General features: G+C 43.8%; 1 protein-coding gene across 8 annotated transcripts in view; it reads left to right on the forward strand.

The window, feature by feature from the left end:
- Window positions 1–18,809, forward strand: part of SLC35F5 (solute carrier family 35 member F5) — a 53,085-nt gene extending 34,276 nt beyond the window's left edge. For 7 of the 8 annotated variants that reach the window (XM_073305267.2, XM_073305266.2, XM_073305265.2 and 4 more), the window contains 4 exons: window positions 8,418–8,508; window positions 15,941–16,095; window positions 17,055–17,143; window positions 17,726–18,809. In XM_073305267.2, coding sequence (XP_073161368.1) covers window positions 8,418–8,508; window positions 15,941–16,095; window positions 17,055–17,136 — 328 coding nt within the window. In that variant the 3' untranslated portion in view covers window positions 17,137–17,143; window positions 17,726–18,809. Of the gene's footprint in view, window positions 1–8,417; window positions 8,509–15,940; window positions 16,096–17,054; window positions 17,144–17,725 lie in introns of those variants that run through there. The other variant, XR_012154211.2, reaches the window with a different exon arrangement.
- The last annotated feature ends 8,188 nt before the right edge of the window (window positions 18,810–26,997 follow it).

Genomic DNA, 26,997 nt, shown 5'->3' on the forward strand with positions numbered 1-26,997 from the left:
CTTGGATTATGAGTTTACATAAAAACTATTATTTAAATTCCAGACTCTTGCAATATCCTGGCAATGCAAGAATCATATCCAGTAAATTACATACTTCCATAGTTTAAAAGTTTAACTAAATTAGATTTTTGAAAAATGATTGCACTGGTATCTTATTAGCTTGCATTAATCACTAGGAGATGAATTACGAATTAGCAAGTCAGTAAACAAAGGAAATCTGGGATAATGTGTATTATGGGTGAGTAGCAGTAGGAATTGGGTCAGTAACAGTAGGAATTGAACCTGAGACTTCTGGGTTTAAGACCATGGTCCTCTACAGCATGAGCAGAAGAACTAGGATCAGAGGTTCTTCTTTGAGTACTTTTTCATGTCAATTCCAATTAGGTGTGTGCGTACCACATGCACAACAGAGGGAAGATTTTTCCCCTAGCAGAATCGGGAGGGTTGGCCTGGGCACGCCCTGGAATTGCGCCTTCATGGCACACAATATAGCACCCTGCCAACCCGCCACCCCCTCAGTTCCTCCTTACCGCCAATGATGGCTAGCTGGAACTTCCCTCACTCTTGCTTCTGCAAGCTCGTGTCCCATTGTATTTTGTATATAGTTAATAGTTTTTGTCTTAAGTTAATACTAGTAGTGGCGTTACTAGGCTGTTTTCTTTGTGGAGGTCCCCCCGCTTCTTTTCTCCCCCCACGCCTGGGGCATGCCTTGGACTCTGGGGTTCGAACCATGTGAAGTCTGCGGAAAGTTGATGCCAAAAAGTGGCCTGCACACTTCTCGTTTGAAGTGCCTTGGTGAGAGTCACCAAAAGGACAAGTGCCGCATTTGTAAAGCGTTTTGGCCAAGGACCCTGAAGGATCGCGAACAGAGACTCGGACATTTTCCTCATAGAGGCAGCCTTCAGCCCGCAATCCGACCCTGGGTCAGCGGAGCCCATGGCAAGCTCCGCCTCTTCTGTGTGCAGCACACCGATGGTGCACAAGTCGGCTCCTAGAAAGGAAATTAAGGACTCCCGGCACCAACACAGCGCCGCACGTAAGACTTCTGGTAGGTGCCGATATGTATTCCTGGTGACCCAGAAGAAAAAGAGGCAGGAGAGAGGACGCTCTCCCCGTCCTAAGCCTAAGGAGACAGCGGCAGGGAGACCTTAGCACACCCAGCCTACTTTGGGTCTGGCAGCTCCCAGAGTCCCAGGGGCTTGTCGACTCAAGGCACTGGTAATAGCCAGACCGCCTGTTCCATCTAGAGGCAAGCCAGCAATGATGTCATGCTGCTCACCATCTCCAGCACGCCACTCCCCGGTGCCGGCCGCCCACGGGGGGAAATTGCATCAGTCTCCAGAGGCTTGGCACCGCTCTTCGGCACCATCCAATACTGTTCCTCTGTGGTCTTCTTTTCTGGAGACCTCGGAGTCCAGCAGCAGGAGGTCTAGATCTAGGCAACACCGCCAGCCTCCTCCGGCACCATGGCCACCTCAGTGGCAACCACCAACTCAGTAACTCTTTTGGGCTCCCTGGGCTAACCATCAGGCTAAGGGTCAGGACCAGGCATAGAGATCCAAATCGACATTGATCGCGATGGCAACTGGCACCGGGTCCATCTCCAGCAACGACTCCTGCCTGCCGCTTTGAGCTCGGCGCTGGCAGCCTCAGCACCATTCACACGAGGACTGCCACCCTCTTGGCACCGAGGGCAGTGATGAGGGCCATGGGCCAGTGTTTTCGTCCTCGTCCTCCCCAGATGACCCTGTTGTGGGCATGTCAAAAGCCCTGGCCTTGGAGGATAGTAGGGTCCTGCAACAGCTGTTGCGCAGGGTGGCCCAGAACCTGGGGATCCAGGCAGAGGAAGTGGTATAGGATGAGGATCCCATGGTGGATGTCCTCGCCCCCTCTGGTCCCTCGTGTATCGTGCTACCACTTATTAAAACTATAAGTGACAGCACAAAAACTTTGTGGTAGACCCTGGCCGCCTTGCCCCCCACTGCCAGTAGGAATGAAAGAAGCTATTTCATCCCCTCAAAGGGGTACCAGTACTTGTACGCTCACCCTCCACCCGACTCCCTGGTGGTGGATGCTATGGTGGATGCTATGGTGGACCAAACGGAGCACCAAGGGTTCCAGGGACCCTCTCCTGAAAACCGGGAGGCCAGAAAGGTTGACTTATTTGGGAGGAAAGTATACTCCATCTCTGGTTTGCAGCTCCAAATTGCAAACCAACAGGCCTTCATTAGTAGATAATCCTTTAACACCTGTGGAGCGATGGACAAGTTTGCTGAGCTGCTACCACCAGACTCCTGTTCTGAATTGAATGCCTTGGTGGAGGAAGGCAAACTCATTTCTAGGGCTTCCTTGCAGGTGGCTCTTGATGGCTTGGATGCAGCCCCCGTACCATGGCTATGGAGGTGGCCATGAGGAGGTCCTCTTGGCTCCAGATCTCTGGACTACCTCACGAAGTCCAGCAGACCATCCAAAACCTACCTTTTGAAGGTCAGGCATTGTTTTCTGAAAAGACAGACAGAAGACTGCACAGTTTAAAAGACTCGAGGGCTACCCTCAAGTCCCTGGGTATACACACCCCCACCACACAATGCAGGCATTTCAGGCTGCAACCTCCTCCGCGGATTTACCAGCAAAACTGACAGGGTGGTTCCTGGAGGAGGAATAGAAGCAGCAGGAAGTGGCCGTACCTGTCCTCAGGCCAGGGCTCTGCCCAAACCAAGCCTTCTGCGGGCCAGAAACAGGCCTTTTGAAGGCGCGCACGAGGATGTCATACCAGATCAAGAACTGGATCTGCCCCGCCTTACCTTTTCGTCCCAACTATCCCCTTTCTACTGTGCATGGTCCCGTATCACTTCAGACCTCCGGGTGCTCCGCACAGTAGAGAGGGGATACTCCCATCCAATTCTGTGCATTCCCACCCTTCCACCTCCCTTCCCCATCCCTCTTCAGGGACCCTTCTCATGAGCAACTCCTTATACAGGAGGTGCACTTGCTCCTTTTACTAGGGGCAGTGGTAGAGGTTCCTCAGGAGCAGAAGGGCAAGGGCTTCTATTCCTGGTATTTCCTAATACTGAAAGCCAAAGGAGGGCTCAGGCACATCCTAGATCTGCAAGAACTCAACAAGTTCGTGAAGAAACTCAAATTCCACATGATCTCTTTAGCCTCCATCATCCCTTCACTGGATCCAGGAGACTGGTATGCCGCCCTCAACTTGAAGGATGCTTACTTTCACATAGCGATAACTCTGTCCCACAGAAAATACCTCAGGTTTGTGGTGAACAACACCCACTACCAGTTCAGTCCTTCCATTTGGCCTGTCAGCTGCACCTCGAGTATTCACAAAGTGCATGGCAGTCGTGGCTGCATTCCTGCGCAGGCGACAGGTACAGTGTTCCCGTACTGTAACAACTGGCTGATTAAGGGCTGACGCAGGGCTCAAGTAGAGAAGTCCCCTTCATAAGAGCATCTTACGATGAATTGGGCCTGCTACTGAATGAGGGGAATCAAAGCTGACCCTGGTTCAGAGGATAGAATTCGTAGGGGCAGTACTGGACTCAACACAGGCCAGGGCATTCCTTCCCGAAGTGAGATTTCGAGCCCTAGGTGATAGCATTCAAGGTCGCAGGCAGTTCCCCACCACCACAGCACAGAACTGCCTGAAACTTCTAGGACACATGGCTACTTGTACCTACGTAGTACAGCATGCCAGACTCAGACTTCGATCTCTTCATATCATGGCTAGTGTCAGTGTATGAGCCAACCCAGGACAGTTTGTCCAGGATTGTAACCCTGCCTCCTCCAGTACCCCTGTGGTGGCTCACCCTGCAGGTAGTATGTGCAGGGATCCCCTTCACCAGCCCTCAGCCATCCATCAGAGGTGTCAGACTTGGGCTGGGGGGCACATTTGGGAGACCTCAGAACCCAAGGCCTTTGGTCTCAGACAGATCTCGCTCTACACATCAACGTCAGAGCTGAGAGTGGTACGCCTGGCATGCCAGACTTTCCAAGCCCACCTAACAGGTAGATGTGTATCAGTCATGACAGACAACACCACAGCGATGTTTTATATCCACAAACGGGGGTGCACGCTCCTCTCCCCTGTGACAGGAAGCACTCATGCTGTGGGACTTCTGTGTAGAGCACTTGATACACCTGCAAGCATCGTACCTCCCTGGAGTTCAGAACGAGTTGGCAGATCATCTCAGCAGGTCATTCCATCGCCACGAGTGGTTCCTTAGGCCGGACATCATGAACTCAATCTTCCATCAGTGGGGCTTTTCCCAGATAGACCTGTTCACAACGTAATGTAACAGGAAGTGTCAGCAGTTTTGCTCCTTCCTGAATCACAGCCCGGGGTCCATTGCAGATGTGTTCCTCCTCCCCTGGGGAGGCCATCTCCTATATGCATTCCTGCCCATTCCTCTCATTCACAATGTACTCCTTGAGATGTGGAGGGAAGAAGCTTCAATGATATTGATAGCTCCAGCCTGGTCCTACCAGCATTGGTGCACGTCACTCCCGGAAATGTCCGTGGAAGCTCCAGTTACCTTGCGGCTTTTCCCGGACTTACTAACTCAGGATCATGGCCGTCTCTAACATCCGAACCTTGAGTCACTCCACCTCACAGCATGGAAGCCCCTGTGGAGCTTTCTTGCTCTGATCAAGTCAGACAAGTTCTCCTTGGCAGCAGGAAACCCTCCACGAGAGCTACCTACCTTGCCAAGTAGAGGAAATTTTCAGTCTGGTTGGCGCAGCACCATTCGGCTCCGATGCTCGCCTTGGTGCTACTTATACTGGACTGTCTGTGTCGTCAATAAGGGTTCACTTGGCTGCCATCTCTGCCTTCCACCCAGGCTCAGAGGGACACTTGGTCTTTGCCAACCCGTTGGCCAGCCATTTCCTTAAAGGTCTCAACAGGTTATACCCGCAGGTCTGACAGCCTGTTTCAGCTTGGGACCTCAATTTGGTCTTCTACAGACTTATGGGGCCGCCATTTGAGCCTTTGGCGACGTGCTCCTTGTTCTCTCTCTCATACAAGGTGGCGTTTCTGGTAGCGATAACCTCAGCTAGGAGGGTGTCTGAGCTCAGGGCCCTAACATCAGAGCCTCCTTATACTGTATTCCATAAGGACGAGGTTCAGCTCAGGCCTCACCCGGCTTTTCTCCCGAAGGTTGTCTCCCAGTTCCACATCAACCAGGACATCTTCCTCCTGGTGTTCTATCCAAAGCTGCACTTGACTGGCAGGGAGCAAAGGCTTCACTCATTGGATGTCCACAGAGCACTAGCTTTCTACATCAAGAGAACTAAACCATTCCAAAAGTCCATCCAGTTATTCGTGGTAGTGGTGGACAGAGTGAAGTGTCTTCCTGTCTCTTCTCGAGATTTTGTCATGGATCACATCCTGCATCTGTGAGTGCTACAACCTGGCAGGGGTGCCTGTCCTTCGATCACTGCGCACTCCACCAGAGCTCGGGCCTCTTCAACAGCATTCCTGATGCAGTCCCCACCCAGGAAATGTGCAGAGCAGTGATCTGGTCCTCCATACACACTTTCACCACATGCTAAGCAATTACCCAGCAGGCCAGAGATAATGTGGCCTTTGGAAGAGCAGTGTTCCAATCAGTGAACTACTCCACCCCACCTCCTGAACTTGGGCTTTGTGAGTCACCTGATTGGAATTGACATGAACAAGCACTTGAAGAAGAAAGAATAGCTACTCACCTTCTTGTAACTGTTCTTCAAGATGTGGTGTTCACGTCCATTCCAATACCCATCCTCCTTACCCCTCTGTCGGAGTAGCCGGCAAGAAGGAACTGAGGTCGGTAGGGCCCTCTCTTGGGAGCCAGGAAGTTGCGACTCCAGGGGGCGCCCAAGCCAACCCTACGGATGCTGCTAGAGGAAAAATCTTCTGGCTGTCGTGCACGCACCTGTTTGGAATGGTCATGAACAACACATCTCGAAGAACAACAGTTATGAGAAGGCGAGTAACCGTTTTTGTGTCAGGCTTCTGAATTGAGTGGCCTAGTCACTGGACGGTGACTGAGCCACACTGTGAAGGTTCACCTGCATCACAGAGTATAGGCTCTTAGTATTTTGATAAGTTTTAGTTTTAATTGACAGGATATTTTGGAATATTATACACCATCTTGCTAATAAGAGACATCTCTCTAGTGACGCTATTAAATCATTTGCTGAAAAATGAAGCAAGATTGCTAAATTGGAAAAAAACAATAATTGCCAAAGTGTAGATTAGAAAAATATTCTTGTTGTAACACTTGTTTGAGCTGAAACCATTTAAATGTTGAGATCCCTGCTCCTACATTAAGCTAGTGATTTCATGGCTATGCAGTGAATGAGAAATCTCATTTTGTCCCCAAACTCTCCCTAAAATATTTCTAAACCCAAAGAATCATAGGATTCTTTGAGTTAACATCAAACGTCCTTTTATTCATGCGAATAGTCCCAACAAGACCACAGTTGTTTTTTGTTTTTGCTTTTTTAATTACACTTTGTGCGTACAACGACATAAAAGCATAAGCTGAAGAGCCAAGTGGCAGATTTTGAGTCTTAATTATTTGTTTCTTCATATTTGTAAGTTTGAATTAAACTTTGTACTCCTAAATTTCTGTGTGGTTGAATTACTTCTGTATTTGGAAGAACTTAAAGTGGGGTCATAGAAAATACCTACCAGTTAAAAGTGTTGTGAACGGGAGCTGGAAATTTGGATTTGTGCATTTAATTCTGGGGGAGTGGAGAGTGCTTTTTTGCTGCTTTTGCTCTATAAATAAACAAGGCCTAACATTTGTTTGCTTCCTCTCTCTGCCCCCATCACCCCTGCTCAAGTATTTTTTCTGCCCCCCCCCCCTCTTTTTTTTTTTTTTTTGGTAAAGTTTACCAATATAATGTCCAGTCTAGTCTTTGTTTTGCTGGAAGTCTCTCTGAGAAGGACCCAGTGGCTTGGATTGGGGGTTCTCTCATTCCTTAATTGAAGAGGCATGTGCATTAAATCTTTAGCCAAAAGACTTTTTTCCAACTGTTTGTTCAAACTGTTTGTTTTATTTTTGTTAACACCTATTAAGCTCAATCTTGTGATGTGAATAAAAATCACATCCCCTTTCAGTTAACTAGGTTTCATGTGCATAGCTTCTGTGATGTCACTCCTACTAATTCTCTAGTTATCCATATAATTTCATAGGAAAGACTTAACTGAATTTTTAAGAATAGAATAAAAAAATTGATATTCTTAAATTTAAGGTCTTGTTTAAAGTTGGTAATTAGTATTGGTCAGATAACTGAGGGAGAGGGGGTTGTTTTCTGTGGAAAACTTCAACATTTTGGCCAAAAAACTGAAAATCTTAAGCTGAAAACAGAAAATTTTGATTTGGTAATGTCACTATGGTACATCATAAGAGATGTAGTCTGTCTAGTAATCTGGCCCATAGAGGAGAATGGGGTGGTGAGGCACTTGGACTACATCTCCGTTGAGGTGATGTGGTAGCATTTCTGAATAAAATCTTAGCATTTTTCAACCAGAAACTTTATTGGCGTAGAGATTGGTTGGTTGTGGGGTTTTTTTGGGGTGGTAAGGGTAAGGTTGTTGTTGTTTTTTAACAGGTCAGTCTGTGGAAAGTTATTGGGGTTTTTTTGTTTGATATTTAGTAGAAAGGTCAATTTTCTGTTGAAACAGTTTTGATGGAAAATTTTGACCAGCCCTAGTAATTAGGAAGTTAAATTAAAATAGAAAAAATATATCTGGTGCCCTCTTTGTTCCTTGATGATGGAGATAAAGAAACAAAAAAGGGGAGTAGTTCTGTTTTTTTTTTTTTTCCAGATTACCTGTAAAACTTCCTAATTACTGATTTTGATGGTCCATCAGCATCTAATACCATTAGACTCATGAATAAATAGGTAATTTAGTTTAATGAACAGTATTGACTGGAGTAGGAAAATAAGCATTTACAGAGTTATTAAATCAGTGATTCTTTACATGACAAAGCAGAATACCTCTTAGGAAGGTATCTGTTGTCAAGCCTGGTTTTACATTTGGGATCATTGACTTGATGGATCATAGTGTCTAACTTACAGCCTTTCTTAATATCTTAGGTGCTGTTAACTTGATACCGAAATGGCTCACACTAGGCAAGCCTTACCGTAGATCTTTTGTTGGGCCAATAATTCGTGAACTAAAGAATACTTCAAATTCACAGTAATTTCATGAAATGTCTTATTTAAAAAATATATATATTGTATGGCTCAGTCACTTTCACATTGAAGGTGTCCTGCAAAGAACTTTTGAAAACAAACCTTATGGCTTTACACTTAAAACAAACCTTAACTAACAGATAACCTTGATTAAATCTCTTCTGTACTTTAAAGTATTTGTCTTAATTTTTAAATAAGACTTTTATATTTTTTAGGGGCTGCTTTCTTACCTCATCACTGATAGGCACACTTGCGCTAAGCCTTACAATACCTCTGTCCATAATAGCTGACATGTGCATGCAGAAGGTAATGTACACTTGATTACTGATAAGATTTGAGCATTATTAACAGGCCTAAGTAGGTATCTTTTAATGCAATGCCAGTGTTAAAGCTGAATGTACACAATGTACAGTATTTTCCTATTACTGTTAATTATCAAGACTGAATTGTCTGTCATCCTTCCTGTATGTATCTTAATCTTGTTTGTTACTGCATACTTTATCTCACTGAAATACAACTTCAATGAAAAGTAATTTAAATCACCAAACTCTCCCACTTCAGTTCCCTTACCTGGTCTAATCATTTAACTAAACCTGTAGAACATCATGTAACAGCATCCTTAAATAGCAACTTAATAGTGTAAAATCCTGTATGTGGCCTGTATATTTTGAAAATATTCGGTTAGTGATGTAAAAAATCTGTAGGTTAATGTTTGCAGAAGATGGACAATTTAAGGCTTAATCCTAGATTTTATGAATACAATAAACATTAAATTAAATTTGTAAATGAAGCGGTCCCAATTAAAAAAAAACACCTTATTTCGATGGATATTGTCATAGAAGTTAATAACTGTGAGAGAGCACTTCATGTGATTAAAATAAATATCTGAAAATAGTGTGTTTAGAACAGAAATGAGCCACAATTTTTCATTTATATTCCCCCTCAAACTAAATTGTCTAAATTTTTGTTGAATATTCTATTAAAATTAGATCATTTTTGTCATGATTTTCATATAAAATTTAGCTGTCTTTCTGAATGTTTGACTGTAGTATTTTATCAATGGCAAGGAACCCCAAATTCTTAATTTGTTTATATGAATTATAATCTGGATTTAGTGTTCTCATAACACAGGAATGAGGGGTCACCAAATCAAATTAATAGGCAGCAGATTTAAAACAAACAAAAGGAAGTATTTTTTCACACAGTGCACAGTCAACCTGTGGAACTCCTTGCCAGAGGATGTTGTCAAGGCCAAACTGTAACAGGGTTCAAAAAAGAACTAGATAAATTCATGGAGGATAGGTCCATCAATGGCTATTTGCCAGGATGGACAGGGATGGTGTCCCTAGCCTCTGTTTGCCAGAAGCTGGGAATGGGCGACTGGATGGATCATTTGATGATTACCTGTTCTGTTCATTCCCTCTGCGGCACCTGGCATTGGCCACTGTCGGAAGACGGAATACTAGGCTAGCTGGACCTTTGATCTGACCCAGGTATAGCCGTTCTTATGTTCTATGTATAGTAACACATAATACATTCATACATGTTGAGTACTACTTTGTCTTCATTTTCATTCTTGCTTTAATTGACTCAAAGCTCTCCGTCTTACAGGTTTGTTTTTCTGTTTGCTAAGATCATGGGCTCTTAAAACTTTGCTGCTGCTCCTAATGTTGGAGCAAATAATTATTCCGTTTTGCTGCAAAGTCTAACTATAGCAACTGAGATCACTTGATCTGTCTCTACAATACCTGTTTAACTTTTTGGAATCGCTTTCAAAACTAGCACAAGTACTGCTTGTCGGGGGAGGAGAAAGCATACATTTGTGCATAAGTGAGGTGCCTCACAATTTTTGAAATTAGTGTATGTTATCTTTCTCACCTGTATCGTTAATTCTTCTTTGTATTCACCAAAAAAAAAAAAAAAAATGGATATCGATCAAGTGCATTTTGTACTTATCAAAGGCAAATCATGAAAGCTTCCTTTGTTCTGACAAATTTAAACAAATGACAGCAATGACTAATAGTTAGTTGTATGTTGCTAAATAAATCGGAAATCCTCCTTTCCCTTAAATAATATTGAAATGGTTAAAGTTCTTTGGTTTAGATGGTAAACCCTAAAATGGATCAGTAAGCAATACAATAATTTAAAAGCAGCTTACACTTATAGCAATTCGCAGCTTAGAGGATCCGGACTCACTTTGTAGACTGGATTCCCTTCACCCATTGATGGTATGCAGCAGCTGTTAAATGCAACAAAATAGTTTGGCAGGTCAGGAAGTGGACGTATACTCTATTCCATGGGTGGGCAATCTTTTTGGCCTGAGGGCCACATCTGAGTACGGAAATCGTATGACGGGCTATGAATGCCCACGAAATTGGGGGTTGGGGTGCAGGGGGTGAGGGCTCCGGCTGGAGGTGTGGGCTCTGCGGTGGGGCCAGAAATGAGTTCAGGGTGCAGGAGGGGGCTCCGGGCAGGGGGTTGGGGTGTGAGTAGGGGGGTGAGGGCTCTGGCTGGGGGTGCAGGCTCTGGGGTGGGGCTGGGTATGAGGGGTTAGGGATGCAGGAGGTTGCTCCAGGCTGGGACCGAGGGGTTCGCAGGGCAAGAGGGGGATCAGGGCTGGGGAAGGGGGTTGGGGTGCAGGAACGGGTCAGGGGTGCAGGCTCCGGGTGGCGCTTACCTCAAGCATCTCCCAGAGGCAGCGGCATGTCACCCATCTGGCTCCTACGTGGAAGTGCAGCCAGACAGCTCTGTGTGCTGCCCTGTCCGCAGGCGCCACCCCTGCAGCTCCCACTGGCCGCGGTTCCTGGAGCATGAATTGACTTGCACAAGGTCAACCAGCAAATTAGTGGCAGTGCCAGAAATTAACTCAGTCTGCCAGTTGCTGATCACTCCCACCACTCTCAATGGCATTTCTTTTCTTCTGAAGTGGGGTCCTTAATCCAACTTGACTCTGGGTAGTTTGTAAAATCTCAAAAGATCAAAGCTCAAGCACAAAGATGATACATAAAAGTACACTAACAATTCCTTATGGACCTCACAAGAAATATTACTTGGATCAATTTATACATCATGTAGATGTCTTGAGTGAACACACAGGTTTCAGGTGTTACTTATGGTTGTTCAGTTCACACTACATTTTTAGCGCAGGCTTATTTTAAAAAGTAATTAGCTCATTAGATAACTTATTACAGTAGTTCATTAAATTGCAGTTTTTTACATTACTTTTGAGATATTCTTTTACTTGCTTGTAGAGGGTCTGTCCCCATTCTGATACTTAAATGTGGGGAGACTAAAGCTGATCACAAATTTTTCACAGGGAAAATTTCCATTCTGATGAACAATTTTTTTTTTCTATGTGCATTTTTTGTGCATATTATTGTTTCATTTTGATTGAATGTCCCTTTGGGATTTTTTAATACACTGAAAAGCTTTGTTTTTCTTTTTTTGGACTTTAAGGGTTCCCCTTCTCCCCCCCCCATCTTCTCACTTTTCCCCTCTACTGAAAAAAAGGGGTAGGAGTATGTTGGTGGAGCGTGAGCCAACTTTACCTGACTGTGTTTGAACACTTTTTTCCCACTCTTTCCAGTTGGAAAACGAAGTGGAGTTGTCTTTTCCTGCTGAGGAGGGAAGAGTTCTGAAATGTGTGCAACCTTTTGAATATCACAGTGCTGTCACCTTGTCTTCAGAATAATTACGTTGTCACTATAGTCTTGGCAGACCATTCAGGTGCACAAGGATACGTGCTCACTCCATCTTTATGCAGAACACAGCTCCACATCTCTCTGCTGCCTCGGACACCCCCACTCCTTCTATCTCTGACTCCCTCATTTCCCTGGTCTCCATGCAGAGCACTCACCCTGACCCCGCTAACATGCTGACTTGCTTCCACTCCACAAGTAGAGCATCCAACCAAGCACTCCCTCCTGTGCCTGAAACCCTGAGGGTAATCTTGCCCAAGGACAAAAATGTAGTTCTCAGTGAAGTTTGTAGTTTGCTCAGTACAAACAAAACTTAGAGGAAACATTGCTACTGTCATGTGTCTCGTTAAAATGCAGGTCTTCGTCTGGCTTTCTTGCCTTATTTTTATGCAATTAATGACACTTTTTAGTGGTTATTTCCCAAAATACAGTATCTTCTGGAAGCTGCTAAGCATTCTGAAGACTGGAATCAGTTTTTATTTTGTTGTTTTCCATTATATCACGTAAGGCTGACTTTTCCCAAATCTTATTTTTTGGACATTGGGTTCAGCAACATCTGTATGTGTTGTGAAGTCTGTTGTAGTGACATTTTATGTGGGCCACTGTTTTTGTGGTAGGCTATTTTTAAAAGGCCTTTCTTCATGTGAAATGCCAGTCGCCACAAGAAAGAAAATGACAAGCATTAAGATGGCTGAATTCAAACCTGAATAATAGTAGTGGAAGCAGACATGAAATATGATATATTTTCTATTTGGTAGAAAGTGAAAATGTTTTCAGCTTTAGGTGTACAGAAACTACAACTAAAATAAATTATTTCATGCGAATAAGCTACAGCTTAAACAAAACAAGCCTAGTTGTCTTGGCCTTGAAACTTAAGCAAGTCATATAAAAGACATAAACATTGTACCAAGAATATAAAAGTAAATAAAAAGTTCCTCAGTGAATCAAAGTAACTCTTCTCCACAAAAACAGGAAGAATTTCACTCCAGTGCATGTAGGCAGCGATATTTATATCTTTGAAGTGCAAACGGCTCACAAGCTTTTTTTTATTATTATTTTTCATATTCTGAGGCAATTTGTTTAAATTTAGTCGCGGCCATGGTTGAATGAACAGGAATCCTTTTTCGTAATTCCCAGAAAACTGGAGCGGTTTCTTCTCTGAACTATAAACCCAAATAGACTCTCAGCCCAGTCCTTTAAATAAATAGAATTTATTCTGTATAAGCAAAAAATACACAAAATCACTGCAGCATCTGAAATGGAAGAGACAGCATTAAAGCAATGTTGTGTGACAGATGCGAGGCACACTAATGCAATGGCAACACAGTTTCTTTTAACTTGCTAATTATTTTTATGGCACTCATCACAATAATCGGAACACTTGTACTGTATCTGTTTGACATTTATAATATTAATAAGCCCAAAACATTTAATAACAAATCTCATTTATTTTACTCACTCTCATCTCACTTGCTCTTTCTTCTTTTCCTTATTTTAATAAATCTTTATCTACCTCTGCTTTCTCCGCCTGTCTGCTGGCAACATCTGTCTTAATCCTAGTCCTCTGCACATATCCACTCCTTTCCTCCCTACCTTCCCTAACCCTTTTCATCCTTCAGGCACAACACCCTCTTACCTTTTTCTTGCTCTTCTTTTCCTACTCCTTGTGGATTTTCCTGTTGCTTTCATTTCTGACTATTATCTCTTCACTCTCACTAAAAACTGCTGCTGCCTCTAGAATCTGCCTTTGGTTACCCTTTTATTAGCAATCTGTCTCCTCCTCCACCTCCCCATAGACATTGCCACTGAGAAACGTGGTAATGGTGTAGGGGTCTTTTCAGCTTCAAATTGCACACTTTCTAGTTCATTTTCTCTTCACATGGCTGTCATCTACCATCCAGGTTTCTGTCTGCCTGTCTCTTTCTCACACTAATTAACACCATTCTGATGTGACCTAGGCAGGCTAGGTCTGTCTTTGGTTTTGAACTTGTGGCTGGATGAGTGCTGAATTCTTCCCTTCCTTTCCCTTCAGTGCCTTTTATAATTGAGCTGGTCTGGATAGAACTAATCAAGGGAGCATTCCCTCTGAAGCTGGGTGCTTCAGGTTGGCTGTGTTCCCCAGGAGATTTGCCTCTTCCCCTAAACACAGAAGCTCTGAGGAAAAGGGAAAAAAAGGGAAAAGTACTAAAATATAAGACATGTGCATGCTTTAGACCTTACAAGTCAAACTTGTTGCAGCTAGTAATACTAGTTAGTATAAAGCACTTTTCATCCATAGATCTCAGTTTGCTTTAGGAAGGAAGTCGGTATCATAATCCCCATTTAACAGATGGAGAAACTGAGACACGGAGCATGAATAGACTTGCACAAGGTCAACCAGCAAATTAGTGGCAGTGCCAGAAATTGAACCCAGGTCCTCTTAGTCCTAGTCCAGGTGGCTGTCCCCCATGTTTTTAATGCACCTTTTAAGCTCATTTAAACATTTATTTCAATTGTTTGAAGCTAGGCTCAGTTAGAAATTAATGTGGACACTAATCAGTTCTAGTAACTGCAGATACAGATTTCTAAGAATGAGGTGTTGTCCATACTCATTAAAACCCCAAGATTTCCTATCACTGTATAAGACTTTATTTTTTTTCCACAAGGGGGAGCCTTGTCTATGGTTAATCAGCTTTTTCCAGATAAAAAGAAGCTTTTTACAGACCTTGTAATTTCTGTTTTGAAGCTTTACATATGTAGTAGACATTCCAGATGCTCAGGCTAACTGTTACTATCCTAGAGTCAGGTAAAATCTCGTTCATCTAATTTATGGCTCACTTTCAAAACAGGTGAGCAAATAACTTAATAAAAAGTGCTGTACTTCCCTCCCCACACACACACAACACACACTCAGGAAGAACAAATTCTTGTTACTTCCAAAATTATTAGCTTCTCCATATGCTTTATTTGGCAGACAAAAATCAGAACTTCTTTGCTAGGACCACGTCCAAGGATTTTTCTCTTCAAATATTGTTTGTTTTTATTTCTTTAATGCACACATCTCTGAATATCTCTTTAAATGAGAATTTGGGGGCACAAATTGCCCTGAAATATTTGTTTTTTTTTCAGCTAAACTGTTGGTCAGAAATTCAAATCTAGGTGGAGTAGGTATGTTGTTTTGTGACATTTCACTTGGGTTGTCCATACAGTTGTTTCAGGGCTTGGAAAATTCGCTTGCCTCCTCATCTTTGGAAATTAAACTTTCATGGATTAGTGCCGTCAACTTGTACAGGTGGGTGGAGAAACAAAGAAAGTGCTTCCATTTTTCAGCAACCAGATGTAATTTAGGAGAGGGGAGATGCATGCGTATTTTCCTGAGACTGTTATGGAAGATGAAGTCCCCAAAAGAGGGTTTAAAGACCGTACCCTAGTATGAATCCCAGCGCATCTCTTTCCATGCCTGGGAGGAGTGTTGGCTTCTCACCTGAATGTGGATCCACATCAGCTTTTAGCTAGAAGATGTAGTCTCTTGATCTTCTGTACCTAGTAATCCTTCTAAGGTCTATGAGTGAATGAGTAAGGATGAGATCATTTGAGAAACTAGAAAAGAGAACCATGTTACCGGGAAGAGAAGGGGAGGAAAAACATAGGTCCCAATGTAAGGAGGTAAGGAAAAAAGGGAGTTGAACACAGCGGATGACTGAGGATACGATGAACCAAGAGATCTTATAGAAAATGTTAAAATGCAAAAACTGTAACATTGTTCAGCATTCAAAGGAACTGAGACCCAACACAGTTTACAAATAGATTTTATTTTTTTTCTCCAAGTGGAAATGTCTCTTAAACACATATCCTAACACTATTGTAGCAACAAAGGAGGTAATAAATTACAAATTCAGTTATCTTTACAATCTTGAAGTTAGACACTTTTAACAATAACAAAAGTAGACACTTCTCAATTTTATGGCAGTTGTCACAAAAGAAAAAAGTCCAATGTTAAAAGAAATTACTATTGCACTTTGTTACATGATAGATAAATTATATTCATGCTCTAATTCCAGGTGCAGTTTTCCTGGTTATTTTTTGCAGGGGCAATCCATGTATTTTTCTCATTTTTCATTGCAACTTGCTTATGCCATTACAACAACTGGGATCCAGTGATGGTAGGAATCAGAAGAATTTTTGCCTTTATCTGCAGAAAGCATCGAATTCAGAGGTATGATCACCTATTGTAATTTCCCTAACTTTTCATTCTATCTTCCCTATGTATCCTACCTATTTCAGAAGCCTCAGAACTCTCACCCAGGGTTTTTGGCTCCCTCCCTTCCCCTTCTTTAAGAGCACCTCATTGACTGTTTGATTAGGTACCAGTGTAATTCTTTATCTCCATTCTTTGCCCTAATATCCAGTGAGGGCAGAGACAAAATTATAAAAATCCCTGTGACAGGATTGTCTGTCCTTTAAGGGCCAGAGGTCTGGGTCCTGCCAACCCTATTCATTAATCAGATGCAGCTGAAGGGTGGACATGTGTTCCTTATAAAGAGCTGGGCCATCAGGAAGGAAAGGTCGGCAGAGCCTGTAGGGAGTCCATTGGGGGGGAGGCAGTGGGGGGAAAAAAGCCTCCTGGGAGAAGCCCTGGGAAGAGGTGCAAGGAATGAGGAGGAATCCTGCAACAGGCCTTGAAGCAGGACGGAATGAGAGAGGCAAAGGGGAAAATCCCCTAGTACTTGTAGCCCCGTGGGGGTGGAAGAACTGGTTTTGTTTTGTTTTTTTATCTATGTTTGGAAAATAAAACTATGCCTGGAAAGAGACTTTGGGTATGGGAGTGGGGTTTTCATGGGCCGGGGGACAAGCCACCATCTTAAAATCCCATTGTACTAAAAAAATTTTCTGCAGTGAATATTCTTTACAGTTTTGGTTTTGCCTAATTATTGTTACCATAGTATTTGCTGTATTGCCGAGACACCAAATGGCTATCTATAGATCTTAATTATGACGACTCTAGTACAGTATATGTAATTCACTTAAGTATTTAGTTTTTTAATGAACACTTCTCAAGAGACTACGTAACTCTTTTATATAGCATTACCATCCTTACTATTCATGTCTCCATGTCACAATATAACCAGTCTTAGCTTTTCTGTAATTACAAAATGAATTTGATATCTCTTTCAGAATGCCAGAGGAAAGTGAACAGTGTGAAAGCCTCATCCCTATGCATAGTGTTTCTCAAGAAGGAGAAAGCTGCTGTTCATAGGCAATAGGTATGTCTAACATGTAAACTTCAAAAGATAAAGTGAATACATTCAAACTCTAAGTAAATTTTTTCCCTCTTGAGGTTAACACCTTACAATGGACTTGCTAATTATTCCATTACCTTCAGTAGCTTTACCTGTTTTATTAACTCTCATTTCCATGAATTAAAGAAGGAGCTCATATATGTTAGCAGTCTGCCAAAGAGTCATGGAAATTTACCTGTGCAGGCACAACATTTACTCACTTGCCCTTTATCATGATTGATACTCTCCCTTGAAATAAATAAAGCTGCTCTCCCTGACAAGGGAGTGTGGAGAATTTTGCAAAGCTAAAATAACTAGAAATGCAAGACTTAGAAAAATGTGGTCATTTTTTCCATAGTCTAATAATGCCTGTTTGGCCTCGAAACAAAATATAGCCCAGCTCTATAATATATTTGCAATCTATTTTTCACCATTCTGCATGCGCAATTTCAAATACGTTTAATACTAGGACTGGAAAAGGTATGGAAAATGGGAAATATAGGATCAAAATCAATACAATTAATTCCTAATGCATAGCATTAATAATTCTATTTTCATTTTTTTCAGTTTAAAGATGGATTCATACTCAGCAAAGAGACAATCTCCTGGAAAGTCCATAAGGAACCATATTTCAGTGCCTATTCTACATTTGGAAAAAAAGTTTCAGTTCTTTTGAAACTCCTAAACTTTTATTTTCCCATAATTGCCTGTCTTCATCTAGTTCTATCAACGAACAACTTCACTATGTGCATATCACTACAACTATAGGAAATCCCAGTCCATCTAAACTACCAACCTGCCTTATAGAACTCAACTTGAAATTACTTGACATAATCAAGAAAGCAAATGCTGGTCTGGTGATTTATTTTTTGTTTTTGTCTTCACATTTTTGTTAAATGCTGGACAACAAGTTGTTCAAAAATTACTTTAAAAAATGAATACGTTAATAAGTCTGCAGGTTGTCATTTCTTACAGGCTTTCAGATTGAAAAAGCTAAATATGTAGGTTACTTGTAATAGGTACGGATTAACATTTTTGTTCTATAAAGTCTATTTGCATATTAACACATAAAATTAGAAAAATATCTTAATTTATTAAATAAGTACATTCTTGCAACTGTCGGAGCAAGACATATGCAGGTTTCTGGAACACTGCGTATATTGCTTTATCCCATTTTAAAAAACTTTGTAATAGGAAAGGGTGCTTTGTGTTTAAAAATCTGTTATGACCTAACAATCTGAAACTTTTAAAGAAGTGTTAGTATAAAAAGGTTATGTATTTTTAAATTTGGCTGGACAAGCACTTGATGTAAACGTTCATAATTCAGAATCAGTCTGTTTTTGAAAACTTAATAGTCAAAATTATTTAATATGTAAAATTGTAAATAATTCCAAGATGCCATGTGCGCAGCTGCTTATTTGAGGGGGGAAAACATCAAGTAGAATTCTAAATTTTGTAGTTACTATCTTGTCTCAACTGAAATCTTCCAAGCAATTTTAAAGCTAGAGATAATCAAGTTGACTTGGTTTTCCTAATGAAATTATTGTGTAATGGCTAACTTTCACTGTGACCTGAGTTTTCTTCCCTACTGCAATGCTGCTGTTCTGTTTGATGCTGCAAGGTAATGAATTAATAAATATATTCACAAGAATCCTGCCAATAGTCATTGCCCTCTTCAAAAAGTAAAATTTGGTAACTTTGGCCCAGGGGTATTATTTACTAATTCATTTTGTCTTTTAGTGAATTGTAATGCTTATAAAGAGTACAGATGGACTTTCAGTCAAGGTGACTAAATCCTCCAGATACCTACAAAACCTACAGTAACATTGCAAGCTTTCTCCTGCTGCTCTGCAATTTGTCTCAACCCTGTTCTGGAGGAACTGACATTTTTCTAGGGATAAATGTCCATTCAGTCTTTGATCTCTATATTACTCCCACCAATAAGGATACTAATTGTGGAAATGGTGGTGGTGATTTGGTGATGTAAAGAAAAAACTAGTCTAACTAGACTAAACATTTATCCAAGTCTGTGGTCTTAATATAGAAGGATTAGATTTTAATTTATTCAACCCCCAAATCAGTAGATGTAGGGAGAAGTCCATTGTTAATTGAAATTTATGGAGGGTAAGTTAAAACATAGGCTATTGCACTTGCAGGCAAATATTTATTTCTTTGTTCATTTTTATCAAATACAAATATTTTTCTGAATTTTATATCAACGATTGGTCACTAAACTATGAACAAAATTTATCTGAGGCCAACCTTTTTCAAAGTAGGGGCATGAAGATAGGACCTGAGGTTGGGATTTTCAAAAGATTTATAAGCACAGTCCCATTTGAAGTCACTTAGTTACTTTAAAAAATCCCATTTTTTTGGTCTCAAGTCCATATTTAGTCACCTGTCCTTTATACTCCTATTTTTGAACACTTAAGCCAGAGTTCCTGATCTCTTGTAGAAATGGAGGTCAATAAAAATTGGAAAGAAATACTGATGATGTACATCAAACTGAATGAAAAATAACGTTCAGTTCTACCAAACTGCATTAGTTTTAAACGATCTTAACTAAAAGTGAATGTCTCTGTCTGTCGATTACTTCAGCCGTCAAGTACCCATGAGAAGACAGGAACTTTAAATGCCGCAGTTGAACTATTTTTATATCTGATCTTGGGTATAATTTTTTGGCTGTTTGGCAAGAGGAGAATTCTCCTGATAAGGTTAAAAATGGTTTTTAGGAAGCAAGGTAACTCCGGAGAATTTAAGCAGAATCCTTACTAAGAAAAGCCATTAATTAAGGCATAGTGGCAATGGAATGCAAATATTTGTTCCCTTAAATAATTATTACATCTTCAATTAATATTTGGCTTCTGTCAAGTTTGCGTAATTAATGCTCAACACTAAATCATGTTCTCTGTAGTAGCGAGAAGGGTAAGGATTGTGGCATCTGCAGAGATAAGCCTAGCAAAGCTAATTTTGCTTTCCAACAGGCATATTGCCCTGTTTTCAGAAGAAAACTAAGGTTCACTTTTGAAATCGATTGCCCATGACCCATAGTTGTTGTAGTACTGGGCTGTAACATGTAACTGTGGACCAGAATCCTTATTTAACATTACAAAACATGACAAAGATGTGTGATCTATCATCAAATCCTTGGTTAGTTTATAGAGTTTTACATAGCAGTTTTAAATTGTGTAGAGAAATACATTGTGCTGGAAAAAATGAACATTAATACATAGGAGAACATCTTATCTCTATGCCTCCGAAGGACATTCAAATAACTATATGTGTAAACAATTCAGATGCTGGGACCTCCTCACTAATTTTCCAAAATATATATATATATATATTTATATTTATATATATAAATAAATATTTTGAGAAATCAGATTTGTTTAGTGTCATGATATAAGTGTTAGATACCATAAATGACTTCAGCAATCTTCTTATTAATGTGAGGCATTCGGGAGAATGGAATGTAAAATACAAAACATATTATTTCCCTGAAAGGCCTTAAATTTTTAAACAGTTGTGCCCCAGCATTACAAGAGATATATGTATTAGAGTATTAATTACTAAAGTTATATATTGTCATATTATACCTGCATTTAATAAGAGGTAATGAGGTTTTTCTATACCAACCTGTGATTTTTAGTACAAGAACATCTTTTATATCTTTTTTGTTAGAAAAGTGATTCATGGAGCTTTCTATAATGGTTGCTAGGTAAAGGCACAAGAGATTTAGCTTTTGAATCTCAGGTACCGGTGCAATAGTGGCAACATGTTGAATATAATACTTTTCTTGTTTTGTTTTTCGGTTTTGTTTTTTTTCATGACATGATGTGCAACTGGAATCAGTTTCTTGTTACAGTAATGTGAAGAAGCTATCTCTCCTGGTAGAATTCTCTTTACTGATATGTGCTACCATAACTTGTTTTTTTACTCTTTAATTGGAATGTCTTGATTTTGATTTATTTCCTGTAGGAAGTGTGTACACCATAAAAAAAAAAAAATCTTCTCTAACTTTTAAATTAATCATACTTTGAATGTTGTTTCATATTTAAAGAGCAGTGATTTACCACATATACCTACATTATAGAAAAACAATGCCATATATATAGTGTTGTCCAAAAATTAGCTCATTTATCGCAGCATCCTTATGAGGCAGCTAAATAGTTATCCTCATTTTTACATATGGAGAGACTGATGCAGAGCAAAGTTAAGTGCTTTTCTGACTGCCCCAAAATAAGTCTTGGAACTCAAGAGTTGAATGGGAGTAACAATTAGTCTGCTACACTATACTGTGCAGTCCAGTAGACAGTAAATAAGGGTTTAATTCTGGCTATATTCAACTGGATCTGTTAAATACAAAAAACTGCATTAACCCTTTTACTGCTAGTGGCTGCTGCAAACTTTAGCCTAAATCCAGAAAAGCACTCAAGCACTTAACCTCTAGTAGTACTCTAGTAATCCCATGATAGTTACACACAGATTTAGGTGCTTTGCTGGATTGGGGCCTTCAGCAGTATTTTCCTTAGAAATGCTAAATGCCCTTCAAAGGACAGTTCAAACCAGGGTATTGCATGTGATGGAACAAGGTGAAAGTTCTTAACTCCAAGGTGAGTTTATGCAAAAAAATGGTGAATAATTATTTTTGCTAGGCATTTCTTTAGGTGTAGTGAAGTAGTGGCTATTTGAAAATGCCATTTGAAGAATGCACAGTAGGGGGGGGGGGGAAACCTTCCTGGATCTTATGTAGCAACCTGAGCAGGCTGTAAGCATAGGTGGCAAGTTTATATGGGCCCACGTTGCCCGTGCTCCACCAATATTCAGGAACGTGGGTCCGGCTCTACCAATGTTTGGGCTTATATTTTCAGAACCGTCCCGTCCATAGGACGGACCAGGGCCCTACACTTCAGAGGGACGCGGAGTCCAGAGCAGCCTGGGGGATTAGTGGGGAGCCTGGAGCTGGCAGCAGTGAGTGACCCGGCCCCAGCCTGTCCTGCTCTGCCCTGCCCCGCCTCTTCCCACCCCTACTCCACCCTCTGCTTGGATCCATTCTGGGCACCACCAGAAATTATACAAACCTGGCACCCATGGCTGTAAGTGCATGGCATGCATCTGTGCACATCTGCATAATTATACAGTTTTCTTTAACAAGCATTGCTGGTCACAGACGGGCTAGTGTCTCTTAACTCGTGATCCGGAAACTTTTCTGTTTTCTGAATTTAACACAAAGAAGACAGGCAAATGCAATGCAATCCCACCCCACCACCGATCATTAACGCAATGCTAGTACTGAGAAATAAGATACACAAAAATCAGAAAATAGCAGAAGTTAAGGTTTCTTTTGCACAACTGAGTTATATGACCATATTGTGGTCCTGTTACTTTTTCTCTCACTTCCAGTGTAAATCCTCACTCTATTGTCAGTTCGGTTAAGTACTGCATAACTGAATATATAGTTGTGCAACTTGATAAGAGTTATTGATGCAGCGAAAACCTTACCTTTTGATATTTCTTTGGGAGGTTTTTTGCCTGTTTATGTTGTATTTTTTGTTGGTTTTGGTTTGGTTTTTCCAACCTTGTGTTGCAATAACACTAGTTCTTCGCACTTTATATAATATCGTAGCATGATTTCTCAGGGAAATGTGGATGATCTTAAGCAGCTTATATCCAAGGAGGTGATTTGAAAATGAAGCAGCAGCCCTTTGTAGGCTTTTATTTGAACATGAAATATAATTTTCATATTTTGTTTCCTTTCACTTAGCTCCTTCATCCTGGTTCTTTGGATAAGGATGACATTACAAGTATACTTCCCTATTGCTCTGATTTTTCAGAAATATAATTCCTCTGTTATACTTACCCAGTTTTCCGACATAGTTATACTGTGCATCATCTTTACTGTATGAAATTGTATTGAAATAGGACTCTTGCTCTGTTGATTTCAAAGCTGCCCTTTTATCCATGGTAGTATCGTGATGCCTAGCATTGAGGGTTAAACAGCTCTACTGTATCACGTACCTAGTTGAGTTTTGTGCTCTGATTTCAGTACACAGTGCTAGCATAACAGTATTTCCATGAATATGTTCTCTACAGTCAATGGGGTTCTTCTTCAAGTGCTTCTTCACGTCCATTCCACATTAGGTGTGCATGCGTTGCGTGCATGAGCGTCGGAAACTTGCGCCACGTGCCGGAAACCTGTGCCAGTTAGTGACCCCCACGACTCGTGTCTATGTTGCTTGGGGGACGGACATCAAACTGAACAGTGTAGGATTTGCAAGGTGTTTAAGCCAAGGACAAGGAAAGAGACTTCCATCTAAAGCAACTGTTGATGGAGACCGCATTGCAGCTGCCAGGCCCGGAGTGCCCGATGCTGGCTCAGGCTTTCTCGGTGCGTAGTGCCCCGGAGCCGTCGAGAGACCCGGCACCGGCTAAGCACAGTAAACTGTCGGCCCCAGAGTGCTAGGCTGGGCCCTGGCACCGCTCGTCCTCCCCGGTGCGGCCCCCGGCGCAGCTGAAAGGAAGGCACGGTCATTCCCTGCACAGGAAGCTGGCGCCTCCCAAGGCCCCGAGCGCTGATAAGAGTGGGAAGGCTGCGGTCCCAGCAGCACAAGCCCTACCGAGCCCAGACCTAAGCGAGCTCAGTGCAGACTATGGGCTCGAGGGCATAAAGGAGCAGCTCTCTACGCCTGGCACCTTTTGAGGCTGCAAAGGACCTCATCGAGCTGTCGGCGGCGAGCCCCTTTCGTATGGGGAGAACCCTCCGACACCCATGCCTTGGGTGCTATTGAGGGGTAAGCCAGCAATGGTGTGCTGCTCGAGGACACCATCCCGGCACTGCTCCCGGAATTGGTCCCGGTTGAGCTCCGGCGCCTCACACTTACCAGCGGCCCAGAAGGAGATTGCGGCACTGGCAGTGGGTCGGCGCGAAGAAGCACCGGAAAGGGCATGCCGCTCTCCGGCACCACTCAGAGACTAGCACCGGGAGGAGTTGAGACGGCTCTCGCCAGAGGACTCCCGCAGACCGTCCAGATCCCGGTCCCGGGGATACCAGTACCGCTCCCGCTCAGCCAGGAGCCGCTCGGTCTCCCGCCGGCGCAGATCATTGGCACTGCCATGGCCTTCGCGATTGGCGTCACTGCAGTCCGCCGCTATAGCTACCTGCACCGGGCCCCGGACAGCAAGGACCTTTAGGGGAGCTGGCAACCCCAATGTGGGCTGCCAGGCCATTGGCTCTTCTGGACCCCCAGACCCATCAGGAGCGCCAAGGGGCACCATCCAGGGCAAGTTACTCGGTGCAGGGGTCCCGGTCCCTGCACCTACGCCAGACGGTGCCGGAGGTTACAGTATCCAGGCCTCCAGTATCCCCCCAGCATAAACCGGAGAGACCGGCACCGAGCCCGGTGCCGTCCCACGGACTCCCACCCCGGCCTGAGCCAGAGGCCCCTCCCATGGGAGAAGGGGAACAGGAGGACCAACCACAGGCGGTCGAGCAGCAGCTAACTTCCTCGTCTTCCCCTGATGAGGTGGTGGAGGGTACAGAGGTGTCCGGTAATTTGCCGATAGACCATAGAGCCCACCAGGAATTGCTGCGCAGCGTCACCCAAAATTTGGGGTTGCAGGCCTAGGAGACAGTTGAGCAGGAGGACCCCATGGTGGACATTTTGAGCCCCGAAGGTTCATCCAGAATAGCGCTCCCGCTCATTAAGACCATTCAGTCCAACTATAAGGCTATATGGCAGACCTCGGCCTCCTGTGCTCCAACGGCCAAAGGAGTGGAGTGTAAATACTTTGCCCCATCTAAGGGCTGTGAGTTCCTGTTCTGTCACCCGAGTCCATGCTCCCTAGTGGTCTCAGCGGTAAACAAAAGAGAGTGCCAGGGACAGCAGGCCCTGGCCCCTAAGGCCAAGGAGGCAAAAGGCTGGACCTTTTTGGCAGAAAGGTGTACTCATCTGGGGGCCTTCAGTTGAGGATTGCGAACCAGCAGGCCATCCTCAACAGGCACAATTTCAACTCCTAGGTGGTGGTGGGGAAGTTTAAGGACAACCTCCCGCAAGGTTCCCAACAGGAGTTCACGGCCCTGGTGGACGAGGGCAAGGCAGTAGCCAAGACCTCTCTCCAGGCCTCCCTGGATTTGGCAGACGCGGCGGCTAGAACAGTCGCGTCAGGGGTGGTCATGAGGTGCTCAGCGTGGCTCCAGGAGTCAGGCCTGCCGCCCGAGTTCCAGAATACACTCCAGGATCTCCCCTTCGAAGGGTCCGGGCTCTTCTCGGACCAGACAGATACAAGGCTGCATAGCCTCAAGGACTCGCTAGCTATGCTTAAGTCGCTGAGTATGCACGCCCCGGCGACCCAGAGGAAGCTCTTTAAGCTGCAACCTCCCCCTCAATGCCAGTACTAGCCTCGCCATAGGCATGAGCCTTACCACAGGCGAGGCAGGGATAACAGGCCACGGCACAACAGCAATAGTAACAATAATGTGCGAGGCCAGAACCAAGGCCAGCACAAACCCCAGCCGGGCACTAAGCCAGACTTTTGAAGGTGCGCTTGAGGACAGCGTACCAGACCAGTCACTGGATCCATCCCTTTGTTTCCTGAACTGCCTGTCCCGTTTCTCCCGTGCGTGGTCCCCCATTATGTCAGACCATTGGGTCTTATGCACGGTGCGGAACAGGTACTCGCTGCAGTTCACCTCCCTCCCCCCCTTCCCACCCCTCTTCCCCGTCCCTCTTCAGGGACCCCTCTCATGAGCATCTCCTAGAGAAGGAAGTCCGCTCGCTGCTAGAGGTGGGAGCGGTAGAGGCTGTGCCACACAGCCTGAGGAAGAAGGGGTTCTACTTCCAGTGCTTCCTCATCCCCAAGGCCAAAGGGGGCCTTTGCCCCATCCCAGACCTGTGCGGGCTCAACAAGTTCCTGATCAGGGCCTGGTTCCGCATGGTCTCTCTGGGCACCATCATTCCTTCTTTGGATCCGGGGGACTGGTACGCTGCCCTCGACATGAAGGATGTGTACTTTCATATCGCCTTCCACCCAGCACATCGCCGGTTCCTACACTTCACCGTGGGCCGAGAACATTACCAGTTTGAGGTTCTCCCGTTCAGTCTAGCCGCGGCCCCAAGGGTGTTCATGAAGTGCAGGGCAGTGGTGGCTGCCTCCTTACGGAGGCAGAGAATCCGGGTGTACCTGTACCTTGACGACTGGCTCCTGGTGGGCCGATCCGAGGCGGAAGTGCGGGGCCATGTGGAGGTGGCCCTGAGATTGTTCTGCGAGCTGGGGCTCCTGGTCAATGTCCCCAAGTCCACGCTTGTACCCACGTAGAGTGGAATTCATAGGGGCGATCCTGGACGCGGTGCAGGCCAGGGCAAGCCTTCCGGTATCCCGATTCTGGGCTATCCAGCAAGCCGTGGCCTCCCTGCGCCAGTTTCCAACGACAATGGCCAGGTGCTGCTTGCGGCTGCTGGACCACATGGCAGCGTGCACGCATGTGGTCAGGCGTGCCAGACTGAGACTCAGGACTCTGCAAGCATGGCTCACTTGGGCGTACCGCCCAGGCAGGGACCCCCTGGACTTGGTCGTGACAGCCCCAAGGGACGTGCTGAACTCCCTGCTGTGGTGCAGTCCCAGCCTGTGGTTTGCGAAGGCATCCCCTTTGCCGCCCCACAACCGGAGCTGACGCTGGTGATGGACGTGTCAGACCACGGATGGGGGCTCACCTGGGGGACCTCATGACGCAGGGGTTGTGGTCCGGAGCAGAGCGGTCGCGCCATATCCATGTGAAGGAGCTCAGGGCGGTTCGTCTCGCCTGCCAGACCTTTCCCGCCACTCTGAGTGGTCACAGCGTG

Source organism: Lepidochelys kempii, chromosome 11, assembly GCF_965140285.1.
Source record: "Lepidochelys kempii isolate rLepKem1 chromosome 11, rLepKem1.hap1, whole genome shotgun sequence".
NCBI lineage: Eukaryota > Metazoa > Chordata > Testudines > Cheloniidae > Lepidochelys > Lepidochelys kempii.